This window comes from Saccopteryx bilineata, chromosome 6 (genome assembly GCF_036850765.1).
Source record: "Saccopteryx bilineata isolate mSacBil1 chromosome 6, mSacBil1_pri_phased_curated, whole genome shotgun sequence".
NCBI classification, from domain to species: domain Eukaryota; kingdom Metazoa; phylum Chordata; class Mammalia; order Chiroptera; family Emballonuridae; genus Saccopteryx; species Saccopteryx bilineata.
This window is the reverse complement of record NC_089495.1, coordinates 194,209,375-194,231,882: the sequence shown is the minus strand read 5'-3', so window position 1 is coordinate 194,231,882 and position 22,508 is coordinate 194,209,375. Positions and strand designations below refer to the sequence as shown.

Here is a 22,508-nt window from a genome sequence, read left to right as displayed (position 1 = left end):
TAAGCACTGTAGGTATATTAGCTTCTTTAGTCCCCACGTCCCGATGGGCAAACTGAAGCTCACAGAAGTTAAGTGAATTGCTCAAGATCAAAGATCGGTTAATGGCGGGGGGGGGGGGGGGGGGGGGGGCTCGCTGGTGACTCCAAAGTTCATGTTCAGAGTTCATTATTAAGCCTTTCACACTGGACTCCCAATTTCTCATGTTATTCCCTTCGCTGTGTTCTCCTGTTTTTGACAAATGATAAAATGGTGTCCTTTTAATCCAGGTCCTGGACTCTCACCGTCCCTACCTCCCACCTCAATTCGCCCCCACCCCAAATCACCACCTGGTAATAAGGGTTAGACCTCCTTCCAGATGCCTCCCCCACCCTGCCAGCTCCTACTCTGCCTCCCTCCCTCCGACACTCTTCAGGAAGCATCCAGACCTAGGAGTGTGATCTTTCTGAAATGCCAGTCTGGTTACTTCATGATCCCAATTAAATCTCCCAAACTGCTCTTGGGAAAAAGATGAAGACTCTCCTCGCGCTGGTGTCTGCTACCTCTGCAGTCTCACCACGGACCCCCTGCTTCCAGCTCTACCCACCACACTCTGTCTAGGTCCCCCCCACTCCTCTGCTACCTCTGCAGTCTCACCACGGACCCCCTGCTTCTCGGTCTGCTCCCTCTGCAGTCTCACCACGGACCCCCTGCTTCCAGCTCTACCCACCACACTCTGTCTAGGTCCCCCCCACTCCTCTGCTACCTCTGCAGTCTCACCACGGACCCCCTGCTTCCAGCTCTACCCACCACACTCTGTCTAGGTCCCCCCCCCCACTCCTCTGCTACCTCTGCAGTCTCACCACGGACCCCCTGCTTCTCGGTCTGCTCCCTCTGCAGTCTCACCACGGACCCCCTGCTTCCAGCTCTACCCACCACACTCTGTCTAGCCCCCCCCCCCTCCTCTGCTTCTCGGTCTGCTACCTCTGCAGTCTCACCACGGACCCCCTGCTTCCAGCTCTACCCACCACACTCTGTCTAGGTCCCCCCCACTCCTCTGCTACCTCTGCAGTCTCACCACGGACCCCCTGCTTCCAGCTCTACCCACCACACTCTGTCTAGGTCCCCCCCACTCCTCTGCTACCTCTGCAGTCTCACCACGGACCCCCTGCTTCCAGCTCTACCCACCACACTCTGTCTAGGTCCCCCCCCCACTCCTCTGCTACCTCTGCAGTCTCACCACGGACCCCCTGCTTCCAGCTCTACCCACCACACTCTGTCTAGGTCCCCCCCACTCCTCTGCTACCTCTGCAGTCTCACCACGGACCCCCTGCTTCCAGCTCTACCCACCACACTCTGTCTAGGTCCCCCCCCCACTCCTCTGCTACCTCTGCAGTCTCACCACGGACCCCCTGCTTCCAGCTCTACCCACCACACTCTGTCTAGGTCCCCCCACTCCTCTGCTTCTCGGTCTGCTCCCTCTGCAGTCTCACCACGGACCCCCTGCTTCCAGCTCTACCCACCACACTCTGTCTAGGTCCCCCCTCTCCTCTGCTTCTCCGTCTGCTTACTTGTCCTCAGTCTCACCTGCGGACATTCCTCTAAAGGCTTCCGGACACCTCTCCTTCAGCACAGGCCTGACTGCCCCTCCTCTGCAATCTCGCAGACCACGACTCTTTATGGCACCTGACCACATGGTGCTATGACCGCCTGTCTCTCCTACTGGGCCGGAAGTTCTCTGTGGGCAAACACACTGTCTCATTCTTCCCTACCTGTGCCCCACACAACTCAGGTTTATGACTGGTGATGGTTCAGTGAATCACTTTCCACTTTTGAGCCTATTTTAACACATTCCCTCCAGATAAACATCTTTGGATTTGCAGCACAACAGACAGTCCAGCTGGCCCTCATTGTTTGAGGCTCTGCAGGTCCTGGCTGCCCCGGCCTCCTGGAGACAGCTCTGCTTACAGAGGATTACAGGAAAAGCTTCTCCACCTTAAGGAGTGTTGAGTACCAGTTGGTAAGTTCCCTCCCAGTGCCCACCCCGCTCAATGGTCATTTCAATAGCAATAATACAACTATAACAACAGTAACACTGTTATTAATAGTAACTAAATACATCTTGTTCTGGGAACTTACATTTAGGATTATGGATCGAAGGTGCTTCTGTGCAAATGCATTGGCCATATCCTATTGAGAGAAACACGCAAGTGTAAGGCAAGGCAGAGGAAGGTGATGTCTTAGCTCTGGGGCTTTCCCTTGCACATTTTTATTCCTTTCAAACGAAACGTGGGCAAGTAATAAAAAATCCACAGACCATCAAATGTATCCTTAACAAATTCCCTCACATTTTTCTTTGTAAATGCAAATTAACTCAAACAGGGTTTCCCTTCCCAACAGCACAATTGACTGCACCATCTTCAAAGAGGGACAAAGACTGCTCCAGGACAAGACACTGTTACAAGGACACTGGGCGACGGACAACGCACACAGAGCACAGAGCAGCGTGATGGTCCCCAGCCACATGCGTGGTTCCGGGCGGCCTCTGTTCCAGGCTTCCTGCCTACCCAGGCCGGAGGGGACTCCAGTGAAACCCGGGCTCCCTCGGGCCGCCCCGCCGGTGCCCCAGCGCAGAGGGAGCTGGGCGTGGACACGAAACAGTGAGTGAGCCGTTTCCAGTTCACTTCTGACTGGTGCAGAGAACGTGTTGGGCGCTCTGGGGTCATTTCTCGTAAGCGAGTTACTGCTTAATTTATATTTGGTTCTGGTTTAACTAACATTTGTAAAAAGATGTGACTTACTGATTTTTAGATAGAGGACAGAGAGAGAAAGGCAGGGGGCAAGGGAGGAGCGGGAAGCATCAGCTCAGAGTAGGTGCTTCTCTCTGTGCCTTGACCGAGTAAGCCTGGGGTCTCGAAAGGGTGACCTCAGCGTTCCAGGTAGAAGCTCCATCCACTGCGCCACCACAGGTCAGGATACAGCTACACTTCATTTACTTAGCACACTCAGGAAAGTATCCTATTGAAGTCATCTTCCAGGGAGCAACGCCTTAAGGGCCTTCTCAGAACCATTACCCCAACCATTCTTAAGCAAATCTTCTAAAAATACATTATATCCACGTCTTCTTTGGAAGACTGCAATGATTATAAGTAGTTTAGTCACCGCCAAGGACTTGGCTTCATCAGAAAGACGGTGGTTTCCCCTTCCGGGCTGACACTGATGCCCTGAGGGAGCTAATGAAATGTGACACTGTTTTCCCCTAAACAAAACAGTCCAGATACCCGTGCTTTTCATTTCTCTGACAGCTTCTCATAATTCTTCTGCCTCTGCCTTCCAGTGTCAGCCATCACTGCTTATAATGTTCATAGTATGACTTCACTCTAAACTGCTGTGTTAATTTAATTTCACAGAGGACTGGGAGCCCATGGGCCTGAGGGGGCCGTCACACCTCTCCCATGGAGCAATGTCCACGGACCCGTCACTCTCCTTGGAGCTCAAGGGCTTCTCTCTCACTTCTGGATCCCTGGCCATATTCCAAGTGGCTGATGCTGCTAGTAATACTGCTTTACTTTGCGTCCCCTGAACACACACCAACTGGGGGGGGGGAGGAGGGTGGCCTAGAAACTTCTTCGGTAGCTATAGGCGGGCAGCTTGCGATTAAGTCTTGCTGTGGATAACTAACACAGTGGGTAGCAGGCAGTGGTGTACTGTGAGGACATAAAGCGCTTAGACCAAAAGCTTCTCTGTGGGGCTGGGGCAGGGGAGCACTCGGCCCCTCTCAGATCCATGCAGAGCTGGGGCTGGCTTCCTCAGCTCCCTCTGACAAGAAATGAGCATCCAATTTCCCTCTTGTCAACTGTCTAACCCGTTTCAAATTCCTAGAGCCTCGTGAGCATCCAAAAAGGCATGGATTTACCTTTACACTTTGCTACATCAAGCTGGGAGGTGACGCATCGTGGTATTAGCTAGGAAAGCCACAGGCTATTGCTGAATCTGCTCTTCTAGGCTGAACCAGCCCCACTGAAGGCAGGTTACAAAGGAAAGGCTGGGTCGCACTCCCTGGGTCTGGCACCCCTTAATCCCTCATTGACTCTAATCTGCAGTACATCCTCAAGTGTCCTGACAGATGAGCTTTAAAGCACACAACCTCTTCCTGTGTCTTGGAGTTCCCTGAAGTTCTAGACCCGATGTGAGACTCCTGCCCGGCTGTGACCCACCCACCTGGATGAGCGCAGGGGCCCATTCCGCACAGCGGTGCTACTTACAGTGACAGGCAGATCTAGAGGATTAAGGTGCTTGTCCTGCCAGCAGAAAGCAAAAAGCACAGAAAGAAGCAGATGGAAGAATGAGCTTTCAGTTTACATTCAAACGACCAGGAAGGATGAGGTTAACGGAGCAAAGCCATCCAAGAAAGACAGGACAGACAGAACCACAGGTGCTCCTGGTCCTCCTACTAGAATCCACCAAGAGCTTGGTACATGAGCCCACGTAAGTTTCAACCCCTGGAGACCTTTTAATCTGGCCCTTTTATTTGACAGAGAAACTGAGACTCAGAGAGGCTGAAGTGCATGTCCAGCCAGCGGCAGGAAGAGCACTTAGCCTCAAGGCCCTGGACTCTCAGGTCAGTGATTGTCCCCCTGCCCAGCTGATCCTGGTGTCCTCGTTTGTAAAATAGGAGTCTGTTCTTCCTATGTTACCCTGTGAAAACAGGGCAGACGTGGTTGCTCCCATCTTACAGGTGAGGAAACCAGGGCTCAGAGAAGTAGACCCATGTGCATAACGTCACACAGCAAACTCACAGGGGAAGGTTTAGAACCTGGATCAGAGGATCTTTATGCACTAAACTCCGTGCTAAGTCCCTCCACTCTTGCTTCCTTAAGTAAGGCTCAGTTGTATCTCCTTGGACTAACAGTGATGCCCAGAGAGAAGGTCTCCTCTCCCTTCTTGACCCTTTAACCTAGGGGTTGGCAAACTAAGACCAAATCAGGCTTGCCCCGAGTTTGTGTAAATAAGGCCTTATTGGAAGATGGCCACACTTCTTCGTTTATCTGTCGTCTGAGGCTGCTTTTGGCTACAACAGCAAGGCTAAAGAGCTGCCCTCGGGACAGTACGGGCCACAAAGCAGGAAATGTTTACTCTCGAGCCCCTTAGAGAGACAAGTTTGCAGACCCTGCTCTGACCTAAGACCCTGGCTGGTTCCCCTGCTAGTTCTCCCCGGGTCTTCCTTAGCAAGGCCACTCTTGATGGGTTCCTGCCACAGACGGACAGGAGGAAGGACACTTGGAAAAATGGCTGGCTTTGCAGAGCAAAGGGTGGGTGGATGAGAACTCCTCTCTCGCAAGAGCCCAGTTGGAAAGCTTGAAAGGGCAGCCACAGACCTGTCGCTTGTCTTCAGGAGCCTTCAGAAAGAGGGCGTTAATCAGGGCAATGGCGTAGGTCTGAATCTCCTGATTGGAGCTGTGTCAATGGAGAGAGAAGGCAGAGATTAGAAGAATGACCAGCGAGATGGCGCTTAGAGTCGGTTTATGAAATCCCTCACGGACTGGAACCAAGTAATAATCTGGGGCTAAGTCTCCAAAGCCTTCAAAGTATTCATTCAATAAATGCTAACTCAGCATCTACTTAAAGCGGGGGCTACAAAATGACTGGACACTGTTCTCAGACAGCTCAGTTTTAAAACGGGAGACAGAGAATAAGAAATAAAGCATTTTGTGTAAATATAATTACATCGGTACAAACAGCCTATTTGGCCCATAGCGGGGTAAACATCCAACCCTGTCTGGTGCGATGGTGCTACAGGAGGACTGGGAAACACTTCCCTCAGTCTGAAGGAGCAAGGAGGGTTACAGAGGGTTTTACGCAGGAGCAGGACATGGTCAGGTCTAACTATGGGAGGAATCTGGCAGTGGTGTGGAAGGAGTGATGAACGAATGAACGAGCAGACCAGCAGCGTGGAAACAAGCAAAGCAGGAGGACTGAAGACCCAGCGGGCGGAGAGGGGCGGAGAGGGGCGGAGACGGGCGGCGGGGCGGGGTCTCTTACACCTGCAGGTGAGAGATGAGCTGGCCCACGGTGATTTCCTCTGCTATCTTCTGGTACAGGCTCTGGCTGTTCAGGACCATGCTCTCCAGGATGGCCAGGGACCTCTGAAGGATGGACACGTCCACCATGGGCTGGCTCACGTACCCTGCAATCTAAAGTCGAGGGGCAAGTCAGCTGGAAGCTCAGGGCCCCTGGGAGCTGGACGGCTCAGGTTTCTGAGGCGAGCCCACGAAGGCTCTCTCTTCCTAGGTGTGCTGCCACAGTGGGGCAGCTGTGCCGAGGCGGAGAGCGGTTATCTGGTTTATGGCTACCTTGGCCCATGTGCCAGGGATCCCTAGGCATGGACAACTTGATTTCAATTTACAGTATCCAGTCAACTGTTTCCTCAATATCCAAGGGCTTATATCCTTCGTTTTCAAAGTAAGGGTTCAGGTGTGAAACCTGTGAGATAGAACCTTGGAAAGGTAGAAAGGACATTCAAACTCCTGTAGCTAATTCTTCTCAACCCCCATCATAATGTCCTTGAAACATGGTCATGTCACCTCTGTTGAAATAACTCCAGCACGGGGAGGTTCCCAAAGTCCTAACCAATGATAGGTGTCATTCCAGGTCAGAATACAGTTACTGGTTTTAGGTAAGTTTTCCAAATTGACGCTGTCCTTTCTTATAGAAGAAAGGAGGACAAAACTGAAAGTCTCCACTCACCACCTACTGAGTTTAACCTGACAGTCCAAACGGGCTAGCTGGCAGATTTGTAAACAGAAGGCGGACTTGTAAATACAAGGCAAAAGAAATGAACACTTTCTATCACAGAGCAGGGAGAATCGGGAAGCAGGTCAGGAGACGCGGTGGTACTGGTCGATGCTGGGCTTCTCCCAAGTCTCACCGACAGCCCAGGGCCCCTCCGGCCAGAACCAGCCCTGCGAGCCCAGCCCCACCTTCTCGGCGCGGGCGCTGAGAGTGCCTCAGTCGGTTTCAGGAGCCACAGAGGACCAGAGTGGAGGACAGAAAGCCAGCCCTCGGTACTGCTGCCTGAGTTCCACCTTTGCCTAGAGAACAGTGGCGACTGAGGGAGAAGGAATGTTGGAGGCCTCACCTGCTTAATGAAGGTGATGGAAACCATGTCCCAGGAGACAATGCCATGGTCCATGAGCTCTAGGAAGGCAGTCAGGGTGAATGCCAGCATCTCACTGTAGCTGAGACATGTGCAAAACAACACACACAATAATACAAAGATTCAAAACCAGGAACAGGTGTGAAGGCAGCCACAATGGATGAAATTCAGCCCAGGGCCACGTGAGCCATCAGTCAATGCAACCGAGTCAGCGCCCGCATGCACACCTGGGCAGATGTGGGGCAGGCTCTGTCCAGGTAGCTATCACTGAACACAAGGGCTGCTGGGTGGAGAGGCTTTCCTTCTCTATGCCGCCTCATCTCAGGGGAACAGAATCACTCATCATTCCCTAAGAACGAAGACACCAGACCTCCGTCAAACCCCAGCACCTGGTGGGGTGCCCGAGGAAGCTTGTGTCCCACGTTCGCCTTTAGGCCTAGAGGCAGCGGAGTGCAACAGAAGAGCACCAGCTTTGGCCAAGGGTTCAATTCCTGTTCAACCGTGTACTTAACTGTGCAAATTTTACCTTTTCAAACTTCAGTTTCTTCCCTTGTACAATCGTGTCAATCTCACAGGGCTGTGGTGGGGCAACATGACAATGTCTGCAAAGCCCTTAGCATCGTGAGGATGGGGACTAAGGAAGCAAGTGTCTTTCTTCTTTATACACTAAATCCTTTCTACTTCTGTAGAATGCTTTGTAATAAACAGACCATGTTCCCATGTACAAGCATGTTCATATCCATTCTCATTACCAATGCTCCTCATGACAATACCGCACGGCAGGGTATTATCCCCATTTTAAAGAGAAGGAAGCAAAGGCCCCTCTAATCCTGTACTCTTGGGAGACGGGAGAACTCCTGGGTCAATGCTGATGACAGCGAAAGCGTTAGGATTTTCTAGGACTTAAACAAATACTCGTGATTAGTTGCTTGGTTTGGCTGAAAATTTCAATAGCTGATCCATCGGCTGAAACATTTCTGACTCCCTTTCTGCCAGCTTAGACTCCACAGGTTCAGAAGGCAAACTAAACATCTGTTCATTCACTGCTGATCAACGAGACAGCTTCCCAGCACGTGCCTCTCAGCACCGGAGTCATGCAAAGGCGCTCCTGGTGTGCTGCAAAGCTCTGGCTCTGCCCACCCTGTGAACATGGGGGGCAGGGAGGTGCGAATGGGTAGCAGGTACCCTATGGTGAACACAGAGAGAGGCATGTGCGTGTGTGTGCCTGTGTGTGTGCAAGTGTGTGTGGGGCGGGAGGTGAATGCAGAGGGTGGCTAAGAATAGACAGACACCTGTTCTCGTCCACTGTGGCCAGTCTGCTCACTAACTTCCATTAGGCCAACCACTTTCCACAAATCTACAGGTCTGTCATGAGCTGACCTTTCTCCTTCTGAGTTCTGTGGCCCCTATTTTTACTATTCACTTGGCATGGTACTGTTTTGTGTGGGTCCAACTAGACTACAAGATGTAGGACCACAATAGTGAATGACATCCCTCTGTGTGAACTCTAGTGCTTGGCACACTGCTCTGCATGCAGTGTTCAAAATCCTGTGACTCAATGGAGTGAGACTAGGATGCCCTGTGGGGGGCAGCAAACCCCTGAAAGCCCCCAACGAGAACGAGACCGAGACCTCAGTGACACTCACTGGGACAAGAGCTTGGTTCCACTTTCCACAAGCCGTGTCAGCACAACAATGCCATCCATGTTGATGAACTCAGTGGCGAAGGTCACGTCAGCAGAGAGCTTGGCCAGCTCCTTCATGGCGTCCAGCCGGGTCTCCATGTTGGATGACTGGGTCCTTTCCATCAGCTGGCGCGCGGCCCGGGACTGTGAGAGCAGAAACAAGAGTGCATGCCATCTGCTCCTGCGGCAGGTGACTGCTCTGTGGACGGCTGTGAGGGCCTTTCTGTGAACATCCCAGCCTGAGACAGAGCTCGTCTTTCCACTGCTTAGGAAATACTAAGTAAATATTTACTGGATTGAGCAGGGAACTAGCAATATGCCAAGACCAATTCTGCAGTAGCTGTATCCTTTCTGTACCACTCTGGCCTATGGATCAAGAAAATTCCCACTGAGAAAATACGAGAGAGATCTGGGAGGTGACAGTCCACTAACTATGGCCAGTCACAGAGAAAGACACTGGTTCCACATACGGCTGTTTTCTATTGATTAAAGTGTCAGACAGTAGAACTGGTTGTCTCTTGAAGTAATGAGCTCTTGGTCACTAGAAGCAATCAAGAATATCCAAGAATATCCAAGAATATCTAGACAGCCATCCGTCAGAGATGCTACAGAAGGGATTCCTGCACTGGGTGGGGAATTTAATCTGATGACCCTGTAGATCCCTTTCAATCTGAAAATGTGATAAGCCTCCCAGTTTTGTTTTGTTTTTTAAACTTTCTCTCAAGGTCCACATCACTGTTCCTCAAAGTGATATCCAGGGGTGACTTTAAGAATAACAAGGAGTGGGAAGCAGCTAATTTCAAGACAGCTTTTGGAGGACGATGACTGGTGCAGGAAATTCCCCGGCAGAAAGTTGGCCTCTGGTCCGGGGCTCCAGCCAGTCCCTCCCCTAGCGTTCACCGACCTGTCCTTCTGCTGAGCTCACTTTCTACAGCCACAGTCCCTCCCCTAGCGTTCACCGACCTGTCCTCTGCTGAGCTCACTTTCTACAGCCACAGTCCCTCCCTAGCGTTCACCGACCCGTCCTTCTGCTGAACTCACTTTCTAGTCGGTGCCTCATGATTTACCACGTCCTCACCCTCTATTCCCAGTGTGTTCACTTAATGTTCTCAGCTGGAATCGGAGAGTCTCGAGCGCAAAGCTGCTCCTGCGGCCTTGCTTTTTCTTACAGTGCTAAATGAGCACGTGACTGAGCCCCGTCCTGCTGCCGGCCAAGGAGGCAGGCCTGCTCCTCTCTCCCCCTGCCCTCCCTTCTTCTACAGATGGCCCTTTAACAGCACGCTGCTCTCAATGATCCAGAAACCCTTCACGATCTCCACGGAGGAGGAATGTCGGCCAGGAGAAAAGGTCGCGGAGAGAACAATTTGAAGAGCACTGGTCTGCATCACACTTAGAAATTTCCAACTCCAAATGTTCATTTTCCTCCTGAGACAGCGTCTCTGGGTGGCTGCCTCCAGCTCCAGAGGTGCTTCTGGGGAAGTCAGCTGCCCGGGAGAGAGGGCTGGGAGGTGCTCCGGCACCCCGACGGAAGGAACTCCCAGACTGCCACATTAAGTTAGAAGAGTGGAGGGGAATAACGAAGTCCTTAAGATGAATTCAGGAGAACGGAGAAGCAGGAAAGCGTGTTGGGAGGAATACTGGCCAAATCAGACAGGCCTGGGGAGGAGAGCCTGCCCTGCCGCATTTTAGCTGTGACAAGTGGCAAGTTATTTACCCAAGTTTCAGTTTCCTTGTCTGCCAAACGGGGCTGTCAAGCATGCCCATCTCATCGGGTGTTGGTCAGGATTAAAGGATACAACATATGCAAAGTACTTAGGAGGATGGAGGTGTTCGGGAAAAGCTGGCTGTTACTACTCCTTGCAGACAAACCAGTCTGTCTCCCTTGTTATCAAGAAAACAGGTCCCATCCCACCCTTACTTTCTGGCTGTCCTTCTGTAAATGTACCTAAGCTACCTCCGTATCAACTGTCCTCCTCCAGGGTGAGCGGCCAGCTGCCCTCCACCTGGGCTTCAGGTCCCTCTTGTCCTGATCCAGGTGGGGCCTGTTCCATTAACGGCCGCTCTTCCCTGCGCTGCTGGCCTTCCTCTCGTCCACCACACCAGATTTTCAGGACACATAAAGAATTGTAACAGAAGTTAACGACTGTGAAGGGTTAACTTCACAGGAGGAGGCCAGGAACAGGGTAGATGAGGGAACAGGAGTTGGAGGGAGACCTTTCACTGTAGCTTTGTCAAAATATGTTTTTTGAAGCACTTGAACATTTTATCTCTTTCTGAAAGGCACACTTTTGGACTCCACATTTCTGAGTTACTGTCTTCTTCTGCTTCCTTTTATAACCAAGTTTCTCGATAATGTGGTAACCTTGAGGTTCTCATTTCTCCACTTCTTTTTACTCAGCCCACGACAATCTTTCTGTCACCTTACCAAAACGGTTTGCAGGAAGTGAGCTCACCAGTGACTGTCTGACTTTCCCAGGTCAGCAGACAGCCCCTCTGAGCTCAGCGCACTGTATCTGTCTGCCCCGGTGACCTGCCTCCCTCCGTCCCCCCCCCCCCCCCCCCCCCGCTCTGCGGCCCTGGGCACCGAAACCAGTTCACCCCCCAGCGACCCACCTCCCTCTGTCCCCCCACTCTGCGGCTCTCAGCACCTAAGTCAGTTCACGCTCCTGGGCCCTCGGCGCCTAAGCCAGTTCACGCTCCTGGTTTCCTTCCTGCTGCTTCTGGCTGCCTCCTTAGTTACCTTTAAAGACTGCTCTTGCAGAAATCGGGTCATCCTAGCCCTGGCCAGTTGGCTCAGTGGTAGAGCGTCAGCCTGGCGTGCAGGAGTCCCAGGTTTGATTCCCGGCCAGGGCACACAGGAGAAGTGCCCATCTGCTTCTCCATCCCTCCTCCTCTCCTTCCTCTCTGTCTCTCTCTTCCCCTCCCGCAGCCGAGGCTCCATTGGAGCAAAGTTGGCCCAGGAGCTGAGGACGGCTCTATGGCCTCTGCCTCAGGTGCTAGAGTGGCTCTGGTCGCGACAGAGCGACGCCCCAGATGGGCAAAGCATCACCCCCTGGTGGGCGTGCCGAGTGGATCCCGGTGGGGCGCATGCGGGAGTCTGTCTGACTGCCTCCCCGTTTCCACCTTCAGAAAAATACAAAAAAAAGAAATCGGGCCATCCTGATTCTCCCCTCTCCTTCCACATCCAGTGTGTCACCACGTTCACCTCAGCGACGCGCTCCCTCTCCGGGCGGCCTTTCTGGGTTCCTGTGTCTCCCTAAACAGCTTTCCATCAGACCCTTGAGAAAGGCCATATACTGTGCTTGTGTGTTCACTCATAACCAGGCTGTGAGAGCAAAGAACGCCTCAGTAACCTCCCGTCCTCGTTCAGAGCACCCGGCCCAGGGCGGGCGCACACACGTTTGTTAAACGGATCCCTAAGGAAAGCAGGGACCTACCGGGGAGACAGCCAGCTGTAAGATTGTCCCGTTCTTAATATCGCTGCGAGTCTGGGAAGCAAAGAGAAAAAAGAGTAACTGAGACAGAATACTAAAAGTGCACACGCAGACTTTCTGTCATTTAAAAGGAGCTGACGCCGAGACTTCTCAGGCAGCCCTCTTCTCCTGCTGTCTGTCTCCTGGCAAAGAACCTCTACCGTCCTCTCCAAGCGCCCGGGGCCTTCAGGAAGTAAGAGCACAGAGAACAAGGGACGGTGCTGTCCCCCTGCCCTGCCGGGGAAGCAGCTCCTCCCGCAGCCAGAAGGTCCCCTGGCTGTAAGTGGGGCAGAGTGTGGGCGCCTAGGCGGTTCGCCGCAGCCAGGCCTGCCCTGACCGGCCTCTCGCGGTACTGACCTGCTCGGTGATGTAGAGCTGGGGCCCGTCTGCATAACGCAGGGTGTAGTACTCTGGGTTTGGCAGCGACCACCTGCATGAGAGACACAGTACAGCCCGTTTGGCCACTCCTCTGGGCCCATTTAGAAGCTGCAAATAAATAATTTCAGTCGAGGTGCTCAAGGGGTCGGGTGGCATGTTTGGAGGGCTGGGGGACAAAGCCAAAGCTTTGGGTTAAGATATTGAAAAAATAACTTCAGATTACAAACAGCGGTGTCAGACCGGCACCGTAACAGGAGACACATACAGTTCAGCGTGGACCTCAGGCACAACATTGGGGGAGAAGTAAAGACTGACAGGAGGTCGAAAGGCCATCCTCATTTGCTACACTTCCTTCGTGAGACAACGACACACACAAGCCCCACACGGGGACCGGACTAACGGGCCATCCCCCAGAAGCCCTTGCAAGACCTGCAGCGCTCCTTTGTCTCTAGCGTGCCGTCATCCGAAACAAGAGCAGTTTGAACTTACCCATCGCAAACCTCCTTGATGATGGATGCCAGGGGCCGTTTCTGAAAGAGAGGAAGAGATCCTTCAACCACACCCTCCTTGTGCCAACCTGCGGACAAGGGGCTGCCAAGGGGGATCTAGTGCTACCCGAGCGTGGGCTTCTTCCCTGAGGGTGTGTGTTGAAGAGGCAGCCTCTCCCCAGCCATGGAGACGGGCCTTCTGCAGGGTGGGGCAGGCCTCGGCTTTCCTGCTGCTGGAACTACTCCTCAGGCCGGGGGCCCCGCCCCGGAAGACATCCTCAGCCGGGCCCGCCCCGACTACTCCCTGGCATCGCTGTTTCTCATTTCAGCAGCTTACCTGGTCGATTTCAAGGAGCTGAGCATTAGCACCTGGCCACTCAATGGCCACTTTGACAATATCTGATGGTGGTGGCATCGTTCCCAGTGGGCACGACTTCCCCAAGATGCACACGCGGACGCTGCTGCCTGGGGAGAAAGAATCAGAAAGAAGGAAAAAGTCACAGGGTTTTGCCTTCACTTTTCACTCTTGTTACATGTCTTGGAGAACTGGAAAACAGACAGTGTCCAAAGGCCAAACACATGCATCTACTTAGCTTGAATTTTTCTAGATCACACCACAATCTCTTCTTGGGCTTCTTGTCTCTTTAGATTAAATCAGCAAGTAGAAATGGGACAACCTATCTATCAAACAGCAGATCAGCCAGCAGCAAGATTCAGACACTTCAGTCTAAAGGTCAGGACTGTGGCAGAAGAGCATGGTTACTGCAAATTCCCGTCTTGGGACCTTGAGAGGGGTAAGCATATGCTCCGAGATGGACAAGAATAGACACAACTTCTCCTGGTTGAGCAGCTACTGAGGAGCCAGCCCACTCTGTGTGCAGTCAACCCAGGAAGGTCCCGCGTCAGCAGGGCCTGGCCACATGCTCTCTTGCCTCCTCCCTTGTTACTGCTGCCACTTCTTCCCCTCAAAGGACACAGTGTGGAGCCTCCTCTGTGTGGGATGATGCAGAGTTCAGAAAATGGGGAAGAGACGGGGACAGGAAGTGCTGTTTTAGTCACTAGTGCCAAGGGCAAGAGCTGCTGAGAGCTCAAGTGTAGGGAGGTGAGGATACCCTCACACAGGGCCTCTCTGCAGAAGGACAAGGCTTTGAAAGTACCTCCAACCCCTCCCCCACTTCTCTAAAAAATAAAGGAAAATAAATCATTTTGAACAAGTCTGGAGGGTGGGCCCGTGTGACTGATATCCAGGCTACTCTGCTGGCTTAGTGGTCCTCCAGGCAGTAGCTAGAGCATTCTCTCCTCAAGGTCCGCTGAAGGGAAGTCACTCGACTGATGGACCGTTTGGTGTCTATTTATGCTCCCTGCCTACAGGTTCGGGAGAGGCCTGTCTTCATGAAAAACACGGTTCTCCTGCCCCTCCAGGTTCAGCCCCTCGCCTGCAGTTCCAGCGTCTCTGACGGAGACCACCTGCCTCCCTGGAACACGGGGCAGACTGCTGAGCTGTGGGTCCTACACCATCCATTTTCCAGCCAAACACCAATGCCAGTCCTCAGCCTTGTAGGCATGAGTGAACGGGGTAAAGTCCTGTCCCCCAACCAACAGCAGGTCTCAGAAAGAGGGAAGCTCTCCTGACCATTTCCTGATCAGGGTGGGCTGCTTCAGAAGGCGACGGTCAAAATTACAGGCATTTCCAGAACACAGCGATATAAGAGAGATGGTTTTCAAAGTGCTTTCACTTAGTTTGCTGAATCCTCCCAGCAGCCGTAAGAGGTGGGCAGAACAGGGTATTAATTACCTCCACGTGAAGGCCACACAGTGAAGCTCAGAGTTCGGTTCAGTTGCCCAAGTTCACCTAGTAGAGGGGACAGAACCTGGAACTGACTTTGGCCAATGGTCTTCCCCTCCCCCCGAAGCTAGCCTGAACTTCTGTTCACTGCAACTAAACCAAGCCTAACGGGATTCAAGTGGGCTGGTCTAATGGCCCCTAAAGCTCCTACAACTTCTGCAGCTCCAAGCAGAACTTTACACGTGTCATTTTTATGTGCCTAGACATGCAAGAAACCTCGGCATAGAAACTGGCCCCATAAGAATAGCTCCTGGTTGAAATGCTCTGCTCCAGTGACAGAGCAAAGCGGGGTGCTACCAGGAATCTCTGGGTGCCAGGGCAGGTGTCCTTATCCTTATCAGGACATCTGCTGTAATTAGGGGTATGACTGTCAGTTGTGAGATCATTTTTAAAAATTGAGATATCATATACATACAATAAAATGCACAGAGCTTTTATATATTTTTGCTTTGTGTGTGTGCGTGTACACACACACACACACACACAAACACAAAACAGAAAGACACACATCTCCCTGTAACCACCACCAAAACAAGACTGACCATTTTCATTACCCTAGAAAATCCCCCCCGACATCATTCCAGTCAATCCCTCATCTTCCAGTGGCCTCCAAGAGGAGGACTTCTTTCTGACTTCCGCCACTTTGCTTGTTTCTCTGCTCTGTATACATGGAACTAAACAGTATGGCCTCTTTGACCATTTGCTATTTAATTCAGTTATTGTTTTTACTTTAAAATAAGTAAAAACTTATTTACTTTAAAATAAGTAGACAGCATAGGTATAATAGAAAGAGCAGTGGGCTGGGATGGATTTTTCCTGCTGAAGCAGTAACTGGATTTAGAGCCAGACTACTCAGGACCTAGTCACAGTTCCATCACTAAGTGCTGGGTGACATGTACATGTCTCTTTCACCCAAGTCTCAGTGTTCTTCTGGGACATGTGTCAAACTAAAGCATGAGTAAGATGCCTTCTAAGTCTAACAGTCCATGATTCTTTTTTTTTTTTTAATTCAGTGAGAAGAGAGGAGGCAGAGACAGACTCCCGCATGCATCCCAACTGGGATCCACCTGGCAAGCCCACTATGGGGGCGATGTTCTGTCCATCTGGGCATTGCTCCATGGCTCAGCAACCAAGCTCTTCTTAGTGCTTGAGGCAGAGGCCAACTCACCCCAATTGAGCCATGGCTGCAGGAGAGGAAGAAAGAGAGAGAAAGAGAGAGAGAGAAGCAAGAAGGGGAGGGGTGAAGAAGAAGATGGGTGCTTCTCCTGTGTGCCCTGACCGGGAACTGAACCCAGGACATCCACACGCAGGGCTGATACTCTACCACTAAGCCAACCGGCCAGGGTCACAGTCCATGATTCTAAAGTGGAACTTAAAAATTCTAATGCACACTGCCCATTTCAGTCTTCACCAAAAGAAGCTACACCCTTATTCTTTTTTTTTTTTTATAGAGACAGAGAGAGAGAGTCAGAGAGAGGGATAGACAAGGACAGATAGACAAGAACGGAGAGAGATGAGAAGCATCAATCATTAGTTTTTCGTTGCGCATTGCGACACATTAGTTATTCACTGATTGCTTTCTCATATGTGCCTTGATCGCGGACCTTCAGCAGACCGAGTAACCCCTTGCTCGAGCCAGCGACCTTGGGTCCAAGCTGGTGAACTTTTGCTCAAACCAGATAAGCCCGCGCTCAAGCTGGTGACTTCCGGGTCTCGAACCTGGGTCCTCCGCATCCCAGTCCAACGCTCTATCCACTGCACCACCGCCTGGTCAGGCAGAAGCTACACCTTTATTCTGATGGTGCTGCTAAGAAACAAATCGTATTTTTATTTTTGGAACTCCTTTCTAGATGCAGCATGGATTTCCACTGCTGACAGTTTTGTTTTCATATCTAACATTAGCATGTCTTTCACTGGAAAATCAGATTTAGTACGCCTGACGCTAGTTAAGAGAAAGGGGGAAGGTCCCTCCGCTTTTCTCCCTATAGACACATCAGGAGACAGGAGAACAGAAGTAATGATATTCTCCAGACCACGTGCCCACGATAAAGGATTTCCTTGTGGGGAACTCTTCCAGCCCTGGTTCACTCACTCTTTTCATTTTCAGTTTAGAAAGGAAGTGGAAATTAGGTCGAAGCAATTCGATAGCATTGCAAAATTCTTGGGGTTATAAATAGCCCCTGCTCTACCCCTTACAATACTAAAGAGTCCACTAGCAAACAGGACAAGGGAGCTGGGGCCCAGGAGGCAAAGAGGCCCAGCGCCCCTCCGCATCACACAATCTCCATCCCCGTCCTCTTACCCCAGTGGAATGATTATGGATATAAAGATGACTTCGAAAACTCAAAATGCCGCAGAACAGGAGCTCGGTGCACACGGAGCTGATGAAGATACTTCTCTAAGACAGGAGAACTGAAAGCCCAGGTTTTCAAAGGAAAAGCTGGGGCAACACGAGAGAGACAGCACCGTCGGTGTCTCCAGCGAAGCATTCTCTAAGTGGCTTCCGGAAGGTGTGCTCATCAAATCAGCACCATGGCGCTTTCTCCATCACCTGTGCAGTGAATCCTCCGTGGAGCTGGATTTTGACAGCGGGTTGGACAGCCAGTCTTCAGAAAGGAAGTGAAAGATGATCCCTCCCCATTAGTAGGGAATTCAGAATAACGAAAGCCAGAGGTCTCCAGCTCCCCTCTGCCCCCTTTCAGTTTCCAACAGGACTGGCCAGTGCTTTCTGTTGTTCTTTTGTTTTTGATTCAGTGGGGGAGGCATGGTGGGTAGGTTATGTTTCCTGCAGCAGACAGGCCACACCAGGAAGACAACTACAGGTCACAGCGTCATTCTAATCAAGAACACAATCTCACTAGAGGCTTCTCCCTGAAATCTTCTCATCTGAGAAGTGACTCAACTTCCCTTAGTTCTGAGCACTAAACATCAGTGCGGTAGAGAAGTGGGAATTCAGCTGGCAGACTCGCATTCTGACAGTCACTGCTAGAAACGCCAAGAAGCACCATCATACACCAAAAGCAGCTCAGGTCTCTCCTTTCTGTTGAAACCTGTTGGACACAGGACTCACTCAGATGTGGTTAAAAGCCACAAGTTAGATAGAGCCCAAGAATGGTAGGAAGGGTGTGGGACCAGGGTAACTGGGCTTCTTCCGCTTAGCACCCACCCCGAGAGTCACCTACTCCCCTCAGCGCTCAGAAACCTGCCACAGCGCCCTCTACTTAGAATACAGCTCCCACTCCTCAGCAGGCAGCTGGCTGGCTCCCATTCCGTGTGGCTTTCAGAATCTCCCTTGTAGTTGCTAACCCGTCACACCAGGCCACCTTGTTCCGTCAAACATCATGCTCCTCTAAATCTGGACTTTTGCTTGTGCTGGTATTTCCTTCGCCAAGTTCAGCTGATAAACTCCTACTCATCCTCCAAGGCTCAGCTCAGACACTCACTCTTCTGCGTGGACTTCCTAGTCCTGTCACCCGTGCCCTCATCTGCACTCCCAGTCTTTTAGACACACCTTCAGTCCCGCTGATTGAGCAGTCTCCATGGGCAGTGCCTTCCCTCGCTCCTGAAAGTGTGATCTGTGCGCCGCTGGCATCACACTGCCAGGGAGTCTGCAGGGATGCAGTCACCCGGAGTCAGAATCTGCCATCAAACAAGGGCCCCAGGGTGGTCCCTGTGCCCCTCCGTCTGAGAAGCAGCTCCGGACCAGCGGTTCCCCCTGTGGTTGTGCATCACCCATGCCCACCCCAGTCATTGAGAAACTCTCCCAGATGACTCCAATGGGGGGCCAAGGTGGAGAGCCACAGCTCCAGGGCGGTCAGCAATCTGAGGACAGGGGCTCATCAAGGCTGTGTCTACTCAGCTGTGTCCACATAATTCCACGCCAAAAATACGCACCAGGATGCCCCTACATCTGTCTTTAAAGTGGAATAAAAACACTAATGACAGTGGATTATCCATTGCCCAGAACTTCGCAAATCCCTAACTATAATAATAGAGGAAATGGATTTAGGAGTCCATGTTTACAGACCACTTGCTTCAGTTTTGGGAAATCAAAGGAAACAGAAACCTAGATGGGAAACACAGATGAACTTTACGAGACTGTTTCTCTTCAACAGACTACCAGGGCAGCAACGGGGAGGCAGGGCTTGTGCCAGGAGGGGTGTGGCGAACTAGGAGTCCTGGGTCCTGGCTGAAGCCCTGGGCTGTGGGCCTGACTCCCTCAATACCAACCATAACAACACAGCCCAATTTCTGTAAAATCAGGCCAACCCCTCTCATTTTATAAATAAGGGAACCGAGGTCCAAAGAAGTTGGCAGGGCCACACCACCAGTTAGGGACAAAAGAGAGAGTAGGCCCCCACTTCTGGGCTGGCCCTCCCCTTGGAGCACAGGAGACCTGACAAGCTCAAGTCTCTGGACCTCAGGTCCTGATCTACACGAGGGGGCTGGACTGAGTGTTTTGGAGGTCTCTGCCAACCATGACCTTTCAGGCAGACAGTGTAGCTTAACAGTTAAGAGCACAGGTTCTGGAGTGGGACAAACCTGGATTTGGGTGCCAGCACTAACAATTTCCTTATCTATGAAGCAGGGGTTAGAATCAATCCTAGTCTATAAAGCTGTTGCAAACATTAAGTGAGATAATATATGAACTGTTGTGCAAACAAGTGTTAGGCTTGCTCGCCTTGTACTTTGCCTGATTGGTGCTTGCCCTTAAGGCAGCAGAATGTAGACTGCAGACTGCCTGCCATCATTGGGAGGGGGGATTTGTTGCTATTTTTTGCTGGGGAAGGGGTCTCCTCCCCTGTTTTTCTTGTGAGTCCTGGGAGAGAGAAAGAAACAGTTTTCCTTGCTTGCTTGCTCGTCCAGCCGTGGCAAGACTCCAATATAAACGAATGGCCCACCATCCACTGGCTCCACAATTCCTTTACCGTCTGCTGGAATCCAATGGGAACCTGCATGGCCATAGCACCAGCCCTACATGAACCGTTTAAGCATAACACCTGACACAGCTTAAGCAGAATTCCAACTGTGGGAACCTGAAGAAGCGGGGAAACACTGTAACCATGTTTCCGCTGCATAAAAAAGCCCTGCTTGCCAGGTTGAAGCACAATGATGACAATGAGAGAACATATGTGAAGGGGAGGAAAATCAATATAAAAGGCAGAGCACTGCTGGTGGTATTGTTCTACCACGATCATCATCACTATTATTTTCTTCTGGCAGAATAATCTTGGAGAGCTTTATAGTCAGTTCCAGAGCTGTGGCCAAGACGACAGCACATAATAGGTGCTCAATGAATCTCTTCTAGTAACTCAAATAAAACCAGCATGTTTAATGCATGGTTGCAAATTCAAATGCCGTAAGCAGCCAGGCAGGTAAAGAAGTCAAGCAGCATCTACGTAGGGACTGTGACAAACTGCAGAGTACCTACTCTGCCTAAAGGAACTCAAGTTAAACACTTCCACGCACATTACACAGCTTAGACAAGACACTCTGCAGCCTCTGCACACCGCTGGCTCTGGGTCTTCAATCACGCCACATGGTGTCCTGCACATCCTCTAATCATTCTGGGATCTGGTCTTGTCTCTCCGAATACACTCTAAGCATCGTAAACATGAAGGCTGTGAGTTATACTTCCAAGTCACCCTAAATGGCCTAGAACAGTGCTGGGCTCACAGCAGTGAGGGACTCATTCAGGGAGCAATAAACCAAACAGCCAGAAGATAGTTAACTCCAGCCTAGTACTCCCCACACCTGTGAGGTGTTGCAGGGCGTACACATTTCTCTGCCCAGATCCTGGGACCAGGCTGAGTTGGTGCAGGCTGTGCTGACGACTATGGTGATTGAATCCAAGAAGGACTTGCCAGGTTTTTCCTTCAACTGCATCAAACATGCTTGTTCCTGAGCCACCTAGGCAAGTAGTACTGAGGTATCCAGACACGTTATATCTGCGTGGAACAAGACAAAATACGGAACACACCCACAGGTACCACTGTTTTCAGTAAGTTTAGTCCCGGCCCTGGCTGGTTGGCTCAGTGGTAGAGCGTCGGCCTGGCGTGCGGGGGACCCGGGTTTGATTCCCGGCCAGGGCACACAGGAGAAGCACCCATTTGCTTCTCCACCACCCCCTCCTTCCTCTCTGTCTCTCTCTTCCCCTGCCGCAGCCAAGGCTCCATTGGAGCAAAGATGGCCCGGGCACTGGGGATGGCTCCTTGGCCTCTCCCCAGGCGCTAGAGTGGCTCTGGTTGCCGCAGCAGAGCGATGCCCCGGAGGGGCAGAGCATCGTCCCTGGGTGGGCAGAGCGTTGCCCCCTGGTGGGCGTGCCTGGTGGATCCCGGTCAGGCGCATGCGGGAGTCTGTCTGACTGTCTCTCCCCGTTTCCAGCTTCAGAAAAAAAAAAAGAAAAATAAGTTTAGTCCCCACTTCCTGCATCCCCAAACTTCTTGGGCACCTCCTAGAGGCAGCATAGGGTGTAGAAAGACTCCACACTGACAGATGGGGATCCTGGTCCTAACTTGCCTCTTGCACCCACAAACTCTAGGATGATCGCTGGCAGGCAACGTAACTCTTGGGAGCTCCCTTATTTTTATTAGTAAAGTGCAGGTAACAATAATTACCTCAAAAGACTCTAAGGGGAACTGAATGCCACAGGTCTATAAAAGCTCCTAGCACTGTCCAATCCAGGAGTTCCTACCCCATGCGGCTACTGAACACTTGAAATACGGTCACCATGAGTTGAGACAGGCTGTGAGTGTAAAACACACACCAGATTTCAAAGACTTAGTACACACACAAAAATAGGAATTATCTCATTAATAACCTTTTTTATATTGATTACATGTCAAAATCATATTTTGGAATATACAATTGGTTAAGTAAATATATATTGCAAAAATTAATTTCACCTGTTTCTTTTTAATGTAGCTACCAAAAAAATTTTTTGTTACAAATATCGCATTATATTTCCATCGGACAGCACCGCGCTAGCACCTAGCACTGAGCCTGGCACACAAAACGTATTCTAGTGTTGGCTTCCTTCCCCAACTGGTAGGACATCAGGGACCACAACTCATACCCTCTTCCTCCTGCCAAAACCGAGTAACCCATTCATTTTTTAAATCATTGTTTACAGTGCCTGGCGCTGTGCAAGATGCTGCACATACAAACTTGTTTCTTCTTTGTGGACCCTGTTGTCTGGTGGGATAGACAGACATTAAAATTAATGTAAAACTGCAGCTGTTCAAGAGTCATGAAGGAGAAGTATATAGGGTGATGAAAGTGGGGAATTCACTTGGTAGGGGAGTCCGGGACTACGGATGTCTCTGGAGGAAGTGATACTTGAACGGAGACTTGAAGGATGAAGAGTTTACTGGACTAAGTAAGTCAGGAGGGAAGAGAAATTCAGAGAGAAGGGACTCGAAGTGTAAACTGAGTCCCCGAGGACGGTCAAAGCTTGGTTTGGAGTGTGAAGAGAGTACTGAACGAAAGGGATTCACAGACTCAGGGG

The 22,508-nt window shown here is 51.2% G+C and overlaps 1 protein-coding gene across 3 annotated transcripts in view; it reads right to left on the bottom strand.

Annotated features, from left to right (window-relative positions):
• ELMO2 (engulfment and cell motility 2) overlaps nt 1–22,508 on the bottom strand; it is a 35,868-nt gene that overhangs the window by 12,425 nt on the left and 935 nt on the right. The window contains exons 2-11 of one of the 3 annotated variants that reach the window (XM_066234757.1): nt 17,304–17,607; nt 13,493–13,620; nt 13,157–13,197; nt 12,647–12,719; nt 12,254–12,304; nt 8,779–8,960; nt 7,115–7,214; nt 6,019–6,170; nt 5,355–5,433; nt 2,116–2,166 (exon numbers count right to left, since the gene is read on the bottom strand). In XM_066234757.1, the coding sequence (XP_066090854.1) occupies nt 2,116–2,166; nt 5,355–5,433; nt 6,019–6,170; nt 7,115–7,214; nt 8,779–8,960; nt 12,254–12,304; nt 12,647–12,719; nt 13,157–13,197; nt 13,493–13,570 (807 nt within the window). In that variant the 5' untranslated portion in view covers nt 13,571–13,620; nt 17,304–17,607. The remainder of the gene's footprint in view (nt 1–2,115; nt 2,167–5,354; nt 5,434–6,018; nt 6,171–7,114; nt 7,215–8,778; nt 8,961–12,253; nt 12,305–12,646; nt 12,720–13,156; nt 13,198–13,492; nt 13,621–17,303; nt 17,608–22,508) is intronic. The other 2 variants (XM_066234759.1, XM_066234758.1) reach the window with 2 other exon arrangements.